The sequence below is a fragment of the Bombus impatiens genome, unplaced genomic scaffold (assembly GCF_000188095.3).
Source record: "Bombus impatiens unplaced genomic scaffold, BIMP_2.2 scf_0019, whole genome shotgun sequence".
Lineage (NCBI taxonomy): Eukaryota > Metazoa > Arthropoda > Insecta > Hymenoptera > Apidae > Bombus > Bombus impatiens.
In genome coordinates, this window is record NT_176438.1 from 775,178 (window position 1) to 788,842 (window position 13,665).

Below are 13,665 nucleotides of genomic sequence, written 5' to 3' on the forward strand. Positions count from 1 at the left end.
AATTACATATGGCAGAAATTATTGATGAACAATTTTTGAAAATTTCTATCAATTACATTTATTCAAAATGAAATAAAATAATATAATATTCAATAAAGAACAAAATTCTATGTATCTATGAATTGCAGGTATTTAAATGATTGGTGAAAAACTGACCTAATATTCGTATAAAGTGGACAACATTCGAATAGTCGTTGCATACACAATGCTTATCTACGATTGTTCGTTTCCCTGCCTGTTCTTCAATTGTTCATTCCACGCGACCACACTCGGAAGCGTCAAAATTTCGAAAGACGTTATTGGCCTGGCAGAGACCACGTTGGCGCCGTTTTGTCGTACGTCAACTTCGTCCACGGAAGCGTGCATGTGCATAGTGATGGCATTGATCCTCACCTCCGTACGGCGTCAACAGGCTACAAAAAAAAGTGGCCACTTTGTGAGTATTTAACTACTTGCCGATACATGATATGTATTATTAAACGGTTTGGTCATATCCATCAATCTCTATTATAGAGATTATTTGCTATAAATTACATTTATAACATGAAAAGATATTTTTTATATTGTAAATGACGAATGGATGAAGTGGAATGATAAATTGTTTAATTTAAGTTTAGAGAAATATTTCTCAAGTTTAATAGGATGACAAAATGAATCAAATATTGTGTCTTGAAATTAAAAATGGGAAATGATAGGACTTTAATGTTACATTTGTTCCAATATTATATATAAATAACATAACTTTTTCTAATAATAATAGCTTTAATACGTGATAAAATAAAGTAAAACATTCATTATTTCCATACTTTCGCGTAACTTAAACTTATTTTCCGTAAGTCCTGAAAAAGAACATTTATAATGTTTAATAATAATACACAAATAAAAGTTGAACTCGTAACAAAGTGAGGATAGAACCGATATCTGTATCATACCTACTCTAAGTAAATAACTACTTGAAAACTAAGTAGATAACTACTTGTACCATGCTATAGGACGATAAATATTTTCGTTAGACCCATCGCTACCAGTGTATCTCCATCTTTTGCAGTGGTGGTTGTTCGGTTGGGTCGATAAAGCCTCTTTCCCTCTCTATTACTCCTACTACTTCTCCTTATCTTCTATCCTTATTACACCGTTCTCCCTTCCAATGACACTGCAAAGAGTAGGGGTAGGAGTATTCGAGCAAAATGGGGAATCGCGAGTTTTGTCAGTGGCCTCTCGGACACGAAAGCGTCGGGTTTACGAAGGGTGGTATGTTTCTTGCGTCTTCTCGTCGGTTCAGCAAAATTTCACGCGGTCGTATAGTTCATTTTTCGTGTTGTATCATTCGATAAGTGCAACATCCATCGCATTGTGGTGCCCCTCAAGGCGATCATAAGGTAATGTGTTTAACGTTTAAATCGCATGCTACGCCTACGCAACGATAGGTGGTGATGTTCTTGTGACAGAAATACACACACATACACATGCCTACATAGACAGTAAGGACACACCTGCATCTGCGAAACGAAATAATTTTTCACTTTTAAGAATGCTCTGCTGGTTAGGTTTGATGAAAGAAAGGTGAATGGTGAGAAAGAGGTTAAGAAATGCGAAGTAAGATTAGAGACAAAGTGCAAGAGCATATAGATGGATACAGGAAAAATATTGTTATCAAAACGGATTGATGGATATGATAACTGCGGATGTTTATGGAAATTTATGTTTTTATGAACACGACTGACAAAATGGGACTTCACCCTTTTGAAACGAATTTTTTTTAGCAATGAATCTGATAATGTACGAACTATAATGCACTTAAATCGAGACACATAAATAATATGTAATCTTTTAAATAAGATATGAAATTCCACCTATAATGGAATGCTAAAAAATTCAAATTTTCAGCAGTTGTTCTAAAAGCCATCTTGGCACATAGTGTACCATTAGCCTCGAAAAGGTTAATTAGGAGAAAAAGGAACTTAGGAACCTAAGTAAGAATTTCATTCTTCAAATATTACATTTTGTACGTTTTTAAATGTTGTCTACATTTTGTATATGACTGTATATTTAAGTTTTCTATAGGTGCATAAACATCCGCAGTGTAATAACGCTACACAAAGTATTAAGTAAGAAAAAAAGTAGTAGAATCGCGATATCGAAAATTGGACGAGGACGTAACGAGATTTCGTGTGAATTTTAGCAGAAAAGTTTGACGATCGATTGGGAAACTCGAGGGGAAATTCGGTTAAGACTTAAGGTACCTAGTATTGTTCAGAGAATCTTATTAATGCTGTGTTTATTTGACAAAACGAAGAACGGGATGTATCTTTACGGAAACTAAGTCAATAAGGAAAAAGATTGCGGAACCCGATGCATTACGGAATATGTATAACCACGCGATAGGTAGCGTATTAAGAACCATGCAGCATAAGATTATTTTATCGGTGCAGCATAAGATTATTTAATCTGTGATTATTTAATTCGTTCTTTGTCGCATTATTAACAAATCATCGAGTTATGAACGAAGATTTCAGTTTTTCTTAATTCACTTCTCTTTTTCTAATTTGTTCTATATAACCTCAAAATAAAATTCGAATCATTTATGTAATTTATAATTGAAATAAATTTCTAATTTGTTCCTTATGAATTGGTTATAAATATACGATAAAAGACGATACCGTAATTTGTTCAATTGAAAACGTTGAGAAACTGCATCGAAATGTTTCTTCGAATCGACGAAACGTTTTCCTTTTTTAACCACACAGTCTTCTGATGGTGGGAAGCGCTTTGATTAAAATTTTAATTTGCTCTCCTTAATAGATTCTGCAAAGCCCAGCAAGTTGAACAGTCTGTCGAGAATATTAAGGCATAGCGTTGGAAAGATTCCGAAACATTGCGTCGGACAGGGAATTTAGTACGGTAAATGGCGAGATAAGTTTGCCGCACGAAACTTTCAAATATCTTGTCTTCTTTTTTAAATCTAAAGAAACCACTGTCGCGCAAAGGAATGCGAACTATGTTATCGCGTGTCTGATCTATTTGAAGCAACAAATAGAATTTTAAGTTTGGAAAGGACGTTGTGCGCTTGTTTGATACAAATGTGATCTGATACAAGCGGAGAAAAATGTTTGAATTCAATGTTGCATGACAAGATACTTCAAAAATGAATTTTTTTCTAAATAATATATTTATTGCAAAAATTTTAATATTCTGCTTGTATGACTTTGAAATTTTCGAATTTCGATTTTATGAAATTCATAGCAAAAAAATATCATCCTTTTATTGTTATTATTTCTATAATTTTTTATTCATTAACAATGAATTATTATTGGCGAACAAATTTTTATTTGAATAAAGGTTGTCATAAAATTGGGATATTCTAAACCAAGCATCGAAAGTAGTAGATTATTAGTAGTTTTTTTTCTTATTCATATTCATATATATTTTTTTAGATTCATTATAGTATCTTATATATCTTTATTTCCGCTTGCCTTTCGGCTTTGCGGTGGCCTCCGGTTTACATCGAATAAAAATACACTGGATTCTCTATAATAAGTTTGCTACCGATAAATATTATGGGTCACAGATGATCCACGTGGAGCCCAACGTTTCAACATATATTTCCTACTCCACGTGAGCCTAACTCAAAACCATTTTAACCCTTCTAAACGATACAAAGTCACATACTTATTTATAAAACAAGTATATTCTGCTATAATGAATGAAGATCATTTTCTTCGCATTTTCTACATACTACACACATTAATGGCTGTCTTGATTGGGGTTAGGTTGACAGAAGCAGTGGATAAGGTGTTGTCTGCGAGTAGCCTAATCGCGAGATAAGCGTAAGCAACAATGCAGCATTTCTTTAAGCGGCACGACCATATATCGATCTGCAGGTTTTAATATACTCGCTAATATAAGGGGGACATTTTATATCCCTTCATAACCTACAATGTTCTACAATGTACTTCTTTCTCAGTATCCTTTCTCCGTATTCACTTCACATATCTGATCGTTTCTATATGAATTAATATATTGGAATTTTTAAATAGGGTTCTTAAATATATTTCTACAGATAAATATTTCATTTAGAAACATTTCATAGCTGTATCAGAGTCCTTTCGCACAATAATTTATCAAGTAATAATATCGGTGAATCGGTAAGTCATTTATAGGTTATTGTAGCTTATGGACTTGTGTTTTATGAATTCACATTGTTACAATCTTGTAGTTTTGCAGTTTTGCAAATTATAGGTTATAGATTGTAAGTTCCTATTTTAGAATTTTGCAAGTTACAAATTGTAAATTATAGATTTCTTGCAATTTTACAGTGACAAGTTTAAAATTTCACTAATTATGTTAGATATATCAATTGTGCAAGTAAACTCATATATTAAAGTTAAAGCGAATAGGTTAATGGTAATAATTAAGTCAGTCTGAAAAGTTTTGTTTCTTTGGCGTTATTTTAATTGAAAGCGATCAATTTCCGTTAAACTTAGTAGTTCGTAATTCAATAACCACGCGATTCATCTTATCTTTGCATCGCGTCAGTGCGGAAATTTTTCTCCAGAATATGTTGATTAAATTTCACCATCATCCTTGCATGTGGCGTTGCCTCGGCGTCGAATGATATTTTTGTCAACCGTACATTTACTGATGACAGAAACAGAAACGATACATTATTTTTGGATGAACGTCGATTTTTTATCTTGTAGCTTTATATCGAGATTGCGGATTTAATAATTTCTGTTAAGATAATGCGATGAAATAGTTTTATTCGTAAAAGCTAGATATTGTATTTTGTGAAATTAGTTCAATTAGAATTAAATTGCATAGAGGTAACAGAATTGCAATAAATTGAAAGGAAGGAGAATTAAAAAGCCTTGAATAGTTTAACAAAGTAATGGAAAATTCTTGGAAAACTGTTCGAAAGAAAATATTGAAAAGGTTAAAAATTCATATATTATAAAGAACATCGCCTTTAGGAATTAAAAATCACTTTACACAACAACAACAGCATCCACAACAAAGGAGGAAAGTATAAAAATTAAAAAGCAAAGATTATAAATCTTAGTCACTATTTCTTCTAAGAATAAAAATCAACCATGGAAGAATCAAAAAATCAAAAGCCACTTTTCACTGCATAGATCAGTATAAAATTTCGTCGCAATAATGGACAAATCACGAAGAAGGAAGACAACGAAAATAAAGAAGAAAATCTGGAAGAATCGGTTAGTTGATTATCTGCAGAAAAGATTTCCGTAAAGGCTTTAACAATCGTTAACAGAATTAATTGAAGTACATAATCCTTTAGCCGTTCTCAGGCTGGCAACGTAGAAAAATTAACCGAGTTATTCGAGTAGATGGTCGATGACGAGCATTTTATAAGCGTCTGACCCGAGCCTGCCAGTTATTTACCAAGTGGTATTTGTACTTACATATTTCTTTGCTCTGTTTCGTGAAATTCTGCAACGTCGCCCTCTTCCATCTCGACAGAACACAGGATCACGGTCGTTCAAGTGGCCCCTTTTACTTCCTCAAGCTCGATCAGACGTTGCAATTAATTAAACCGTTGTTTTCTGCTCTCTGAGCAATATCTTTGTACGTTGCAAGTATTTGCTCTGGGAAAAATCAATTGTGTGCCAGGTCATGGAGTTTGAAGGAATTATTTTGTTAAGGAAGTATCATGTTCTTGGTTGGTCGTTTATCTTACTTATGTGACGAGAAACTGTGACAAGGAAGATTCTTCGATCATTTTGTTGCAAGCTCTAGGTGTTTCTTGAATAGTTTAGATTAGAGTTTTTTTAGTGAAGTGAGTTTTAAGTTAGGGGATAAGAAAAGTGAGGTTATGTGCAGTATGAAGGCAGGGTAAAAGTATGTCATCTAGGTTACGTATTCAAAAAATGTTAGGTTATTCAGAATCGGCGGCGAAGTAGTCGATTTTCTTTGTTAGTTTTACAATAGTCCTTAAAAGGCGTTTCCGGGCCTCTCTCGATCGCAGTCATCATGGAGATTTTAGTCGGTTGCGGCCCCAGAAGCGGCCTGGTATCCGTGCTGGTTTCCTCCACGTTAAAAATAAAAAAAAACGTCCTTTAAAGGCAAATTAAAATTTTATATTCAGATTAAAGTATAAACTCGAATTTTAAATCCAAATTTAACGATTCTAATTCAATCAATTCAAATTTAAACACTCAAATATTAATTCACACTAAGAAATTCCAATTTAAGCATCCAAATTTTAAATATCAATAAAAATTCAAATCCGAAATTGAATGATCAAGTACCTCCAAATTCAATTTTAATACTCATCATTTGATTCTATCTTTTTTATAGATATTCAATCAGGTGAGGATTTTAAAATAAATGAAGCATAGCATTATCAGTATGAATAGTGACACATCAGTTATGATTCGAAAGCCATTTAAAGTGCCCTCCCACGAAGCCCTTAATTGATCAAAAGGAAGTCAACTAAAACGACTTTTATTAACTTGGTGAACCAATTAAAAGTAATAGTAAATAAAGGACAAACGCAACATGCATTCAGGAATTCAAGCGAGACTGGCACATATGTACGTTCTCAGATTTCCGTAGCGCCGCGTAGCCGTTATTTGTTTATCAGTTCGTATTTCCTCGGCAACTTCCGTCTTCCTTCGTACTCTACGCTGAGATCTAGAATTTGTTTCACAGTTTCTGCAATTCAACCATTCTCGTTTACGTATAAAGTTTCTGGCGTTTTAAAGTTTATTATCGTTCTGGCGAAGATAAAGTCACGGCCTGGTTAACTGAATTTATTAATTTCTTATGAAAATCGTTTGTATTCATCACAGTGTATTTTATAAAACTTATCACGATTTTTTTTTTGTTATATAGTATATGAATACTTGTCTTGGATATTGAAATACTTTCTTTATTTGTATGTTTTTTTAGAAGAGTATCTTTGCCACACAAAAATTGGAAATTGGAATAATTATTTTTTGAGAAAGGAACTTTACTATCCAAGATATGGAACTTGGAATAATTGCTTTTATTATGAAATTTTTTGAGAAGATACTTTGCTATTCTAAATTTGGAATTTGAAACGATTATTGTTGCTAAGAAAAATTGTTCGTTACAAATTTTGAAAATTATAAAATCATAATATAAGATTATAATGTACAAGTAAAACTGTGCTTTTAACAGCTATCATCATTTTTTTATTATCTTATTCTATACTATTACATACTTTATTCTTCTCTCTCCAAATTTCTCTACGAATATTTTTGTTCTGTTTAACTTGGCGAGTGGAATGGCGATGCAACGTGTTTATCTTCCACTTATAGCACAAGCTTTTATCAAGCGAATTTGAGAAATAGCATCGTGATTCATACGCAAAATCTTGATGTTCCATTTGGTCATACATACCTTTTCAAAAATCCCCTGTAAACTGTTTTCTTAAAATAATAATAAATATCTTCGTACAATGTTTATTTAACCCTTGATTAACATAAGAATGTTCTGAGATAACCTTTTATACGTCAATTTCCTATACCTTAAAAGAAATGTATTAATTGCTATTACTTCATACATAAAAAATCTAATATACCAAAAATAACGAAATGAAAGTTATTTTATTAGAAAGCTTGTTTTCTATACTTTAAATTCATATATATATACAAATATTTCACAACTATTACTAAATTGTTTACAAAAATAATGCTAAAGCGAAATCATATTATACTGTATGCTATTTATAGTACGAGTGTAATCACGCGTTTGTGTAATGCTAATTCATATCTTTGAGTGTGCAGAGGATAAATAGATGAAGTACTTATTTTTACCACTTTTTCTTTTGTTCCATGTACTTGTGAATATGTGTATTGTCCATTTATAGCAATGACGAAATAATTACTGTATACAATTTGTTGTGGTTATCAAGCTTTTTCTTCTCTATTATAGGTACTATTATTAGAAGCACTTACCCTTAACAGTTCTGTCTTCAATATAACAATCACTTTATCAAACTATTATTATTATCATTAAAAGTTAATAACCTTGAATCCAAAAGTCCTTATAGCCTTATTCCCGAAATGCTTTAATCTACATATTTAAAATGTTCGAAGCATTGAGAAGTATCACTTTAGGATTTTATTTGAACATAACCTTATTAATGAATGGGCTGTTAAGGTTAATCGTGATCGTAAATTATTATACATGTTATGAATAAAAATTATTTATTGCGCATATAGTATATTCTAGATTCTGAAATGAAGATCATTATAATATTTATGGAATTAATTCAAGTCTGCCTACGACTTAACCTTATGGAATTTTTTCGTTTCAACTTCTCCCACGTAGGAAACGTGCTACCAATAGTTATGTCTTCTACAAAGATGGTACTGGTGTTTTTATTTGTGGTGTGAGTATGATGCTTATCTGTACTATAAGTAATCAATGACTATGTGATATAAAATGTCTCACCAGTAAACGCGTTAAACTTAACCTATTTTTTTGCTAGTACATATAGGGTTTCACAGACACGCGTGGATAATGTTCGAGCAAAACACTTAAATAATGAGTAAACTAGAATATTAGCACTAGTGTTATCTCAGAAGCAAAATATTGTACATTTAGCCTTAGTAATAATCCAAAGTTAAACAAAAAGAGATTAATTGTTATTATATTTTTTGATATTATCGAACAATTCAGTGCTAAGGAGAGAAAGAGATTTCACTTATAAATTCATGTATAATATGGTGTTTATTAGTTTGTCAGAAAATCGTTGAAAGTTCGAGTCTTAAGGGCGGAAGTAATTTGCGCAATATTCACGCGATCGTGAATCATTCTGGACAGCTTCTGTTTCCTGTGGAGCTGGCCATCGGCACGTAAATTAAACAGAAATTTATGGATATTTAATCAGTGCAAAGGCTGCAAGAAGTGTTTTGTGTGCAACAGCGACTACGTTTGCCATAGATGCGTTGTATATTTTCTTTGTTTTTTTTTGATGAATAATAAAATAAATCTCGTATTACACAGGGATATTTGCAATGTAGGGAATATTTAAATTTTATTGTAAAAGTAAAATTTGAAACATTTATAAAAATGTAAAATCACACTGTTTGAATTTTTATGCGAAAATTATTTTGAATTAAAATTGTAGAGAATATAATTTTTTTTTTACAGAGGAATTAATTTTGAGGAAAATTTATTTTGTAAAATTTGTAACAGAACAAAACAAGTGTGACTTTTTGAACAAACAATTCAACAGTGGAATATTTGGGATTTTGAAATTATTTGGTTTTTAGAATTTAACGAAAAGAACGATTTATTGGTTTAACTTATTAATTTGTTTTGTCAGGTAATTACAAAGTGCATAATGGCACATTTGCGGTACATGTTATTCAATAATGTAGGATACTATTAGGCCGTAACACTATCACAGTTCAGCATTACAAGCGGGACTGTCAACACACGTCGCATTACTATATCTTCCCCACTTCTTACCCTGTACACAGTACACGTACAATCAAAGGCAGGCCTACCTATACATGTTGTCATTTTCTCCTTTTACTATTCTCACGTCAATTATGGAACTTTACTATCTCTCTACCATCCATTGTTAAATGACATATACTAAGAATGTTATGGGTTATTTTTATTTCTAAGAAAGCTATATATATATATATATATGTTAGTTATTTTTATTTTTATAAAAAAGTAAATATATTTAATTTTCACATTACGCTACAAAGTGTCAAACTTCACCAGTATACTTTTCTAAGCACAGATCACTATAGCTTATCGACTGTTACTTTAAACCTAATAATAATTAATAATAATAAAACCTAACTGATTCTTCAATTGAGAATAATCACCATGACCACCCGAAATTGTTTCTTCTGAAATTATTACCATTTATCAACTCTCGCAAAGCCATTTATTAAAGCAATATTTATACAAGTACATCTACATATTATCTATAAACTATCGCACGAAAGTTTTGGGTACATGTTCTGGTTGAAAGCTATATTAATCTTACACCATTACTATCTTATCCTGCGTACATATCTGTAAAATAGACCTTAAAGTATAATGATTTAATATATTAAGATGTACTGTAAAAAAAATATTATGTAGTTTCAATCATTTTATTTTTCACTATTTTTAAACAATTTTTAGACAATATGAAAATATGTCAATATACCATTAATTAATATACCATTATTTAACATTTATTATTAGACTGCGGATATTTATGAGAATTAAAATAATCATAACTTTATTAATTTTACTAATACATAATTATTTAGTTATACGAATATAAATAATTGAAAGACTAAAATTTACTTGCAAAGTTTTGCTATACCTACTAAATACTATAACAAGCATTCTACTTTAAGTTAATATACTTTGCATGCATTTTTGCAATTTTCCATAAATGCATAAAAATCCGCATTCTCTTTACTACGATATTTCCAATTAACAATCTTTGACTGTCTCCATTCTTTGTTTCGTTCTAACTAATAGATTATAATTCTAAAATGTGTGATATTTGTAGAGTATCCTGATAAGAATTACATAAGTCAAATTCACAAGCGCGCTGTACAACGTCGCGTCACATAAGAGCGCGCAACAAATAACATGTTATTATATAGTATCCGATGCGCGTAAATGTACAGTCTTCTATGATGTACATATCAACATTCGTTGACTTTTACCATACGGTGCATCATTATGAAGTAAGATTGAATGTGCTGATTGATCAAAATTATTTCTTGTCCAGCGTCATTGCACTCTTGCCGTAGGAGGAAGAATGGATTCACTTTTGTACGAAGAAAGAAAATATACTAAAGAATATAGATGAAAGAGGGTTTATATCATAAAGTTATTGCCACAGCAGAAATTACATTCGGTAAAACTGTAGAAGGACTGACTAGACTTCGATTTCTATGATTTTTAGATATATTGTAAAATCTAACATTTGGAACAACTTTTTTCTAAACATATAAGGGCAGAACTCGCTTAGCTACCGAGATATTCGCGAAGGACTGTCGGTACCACTACAGTGAATTCTGTCTACAGTTGTGCGTCTGTGGCAGTCTACGAGTCAGTATTGTCTGCCAATCACCGGCCGCCATCTTCTGTTTATAAACGAGGATAACACACATTTTTTGCAGACTTGTATATGCACGGTATGCATGGTATCTTTAAGCTCGTTCGACCTCTGTTTATAAACAGAAGACAAGCTAAGCCGACAACCAATTCTGACACATACACTGCCACAGACGCACAACTATAGACAGTATTCACTGTAGTGGTACGTTCTCGTACGTAGCGGCGTCAATTAATACATCGAGACCACTTTCTATATATTTCTAACGTTTATCTATTTAACCAAATACATATTATATATAACATTTACATTACATTACATAGTATTGATCAGTGTGGTAAAGCAACGGAGGAGCAATGCCCTTAACCAGTCAATATTCTTGGCCTCTACTTTAAGTCAGACGGCAACAGATGCTAAATTATTGGACCGTGCACATTCAACAAATTTCGATACGTCAGAGGAAGCTGTGCGTTTATGTACGTGTGTTTACGCTAGAGGTCAGAGATATTGATGGCTGAGAGCCATTTGAAGGTTAATCATGTACTGCGTTTGACTACTATCTTATCTTTCTTCTGTGATTGTCTTATTCTATCTAACTATTCAAGTCTTCCGATTAGTCAGGTTACTTAATTTTAATTTTTTGTCCAATGTAATTTTACTTGAAATTGTTTGAATTTAAATCATAGAATTGTTTATCTAGAGTGGCGTATGTCTAACATCAATTAGGCCTAGAGAATCAATGTCAACAAATATAAAGTTAAATAACATTAGATTAGATCCAGCTCCTTGTTGTTTGTTGGTAGTTGAAAGAATTTTCTTTGAAATATAGAACCATATTTTTTACTAATTGTAAGTAAGGTAATAGGTATACAACAATAAACTGGTTTGAAGTTAAATACATGAATATAAGAAAATTGAAGTCGTGTAACCTGTTTAATAATAATTAGTGTAGGAACTTGTATCGAGTAAGTAATAAGTTTATACTAGTAAAATGATTTTAACTTGTTTGAATTTAGATAATTTGACTAATTACTGTTTGAAAAATGATCTTTTGGAGTTTGGGGTTTTTATAGATACAATTTGGGGGATACAATTTTACTGTTTCACGTCCTTTTTCTTCTAAGTCTTATTTAGTCTATGTGCTTTTTATTTATAAACGTACATATAACATTATATATTTAGTTAATATAATAGTCAGTGTTCTTAGTAGTTAATAACAATCGAGCAATTGCATTTATTAAAATTGATAATTACTTAATATAAAAATATACAAATATGTTATAGCAAAGTTTACGAAACAGATATAAATGCGAACAATACCGTACCGCCATCTTGCGTTGTTTTTTCACAATTCTGCACAAGTCTCGTGTTTGCTACGTATTTCGTTTTCAATTTTACCAGACATGTTTATAGTAGAAATAGGGTATGTGTACCCAAAGTTTCGAATGTTAGTATAAATGAAAATTCATGGTATCGCATTCTCACGATTGTTTCATCTATCACGGCAGTTGATCGCGTCAACTTGAATCGCGAAAAGCATGGAGCAGCCGTGGAAGCATTGACGGGATCCAGGATCATCTGAAAGTGAGGTTGATTCCCGTGGAAACTCGGGATATGCGGCTGGTTGCCGATGCTCCTTAGGTTCGTTGATCTCCCGACGAAATCATGCTGTCGGCATGCGGCAGACTGGCGCACTTCAAGAAGAGATTAAAGGCTCGCGAGCTGGAGCTTCGATATACAAACCGCGTATTCGGTGGATAAGATGAGCAAGAGCGTCGAGCTACTCGCTGGGTCGGAGGACAGTGAACAGATACAAGTGGGTGAGTGCGCTAATCCTCCTAACCTTTTGTCCTCTACCTTTGTTATTGACTATTGCTGTCAATTATGGTACGGGAGTTATGCTAGATATTGTATATTGACCTAGGTCAGTTCCTCCAATTATCTAGATAAATACCGAATACAAAAGAATTGATAGTGAATAACATGCTGTTTGTACATTGCTTGAAAATTGAGAAACATTTGTGGAGTTCTAAAGAGTTTGATTAAGTGACGACTTTGTTATAAATGATGATATAGTAATGGTTGAAAGTATTGGTGATTTTGTGTGTTGTCTTTAGTTTGGTTTTTTTTTATTTGGTGCTTGGGCATGATTTTATTTGGAAGTTGCATTGAAGATTTTTTTATAATTCTGTATTTTTCTTTAAGTTTCTTTCTTTACTCCGTATATATATTGTGTCACATTTTCACGTTGGCGACTTTGTAAGTCAACTTCATCCACCTAAAGCTTTCCGGTCTTATGCTTTTGACATATGATGTCCTCTGGATATCTAGGATATCTGGACTTCTGGGATATCTTTTAAAAGAGTTTAAAGGAACTTTGTCTTTGAAAATATCTTAAAGTTCCTTTGTCGTATTTTCATATGGAAAATGCACTATTTTTCTTTGTGTTTTGATATCGTATCTTCTCTATGGTGTTGCTCGTTGTTAGTATTGTTGGTGTCCTTGTTATTCCTATTGTTAGTACTTCTTTTAATGTTGTTTCTATTCTTCTATTATACTTTTATTATTATAATTTTTTATGTATATTTTTA

At 32.0% G+C, this 13,665-nt stretch overlaps 1 protein-coding gene across 3 annotated transcripts in view; it reads left to right on the forward strand.

Moving 5' to 3' along the window:
* The first annotated feature begins 141 nt into the window (after positions 1–141).
* The window catches only part of LOC100748072 (multiple C2 and transmembrane domain-containing protein), a 36,166-nt gene continuing 22,642 nt past the window's right edge, over positions 142–13,665 (forward strand). Inside the window, exons 1-2 of one of the 3 annotated variants that reach the window (XM_024365696.2) lie at positions 142–436; positions 12,583–12,894. In XM_024365696.2, the coding sequence (XP_024221464.1) occupies positions 12,837–12,894 (58 nt within the window). In that variant the 5' untranslated portion in view covers positions 142–436; positions 12,583–12,836. Of the gene's footprint in view, positions 437–1,198; positions 1,380–12,582; positions 12,895–13,665 lie in introns of those variants that run through there. The other 2 variants (XM_012382014.3, XM_003484654.4) reach the window with 2 other exon arrangements.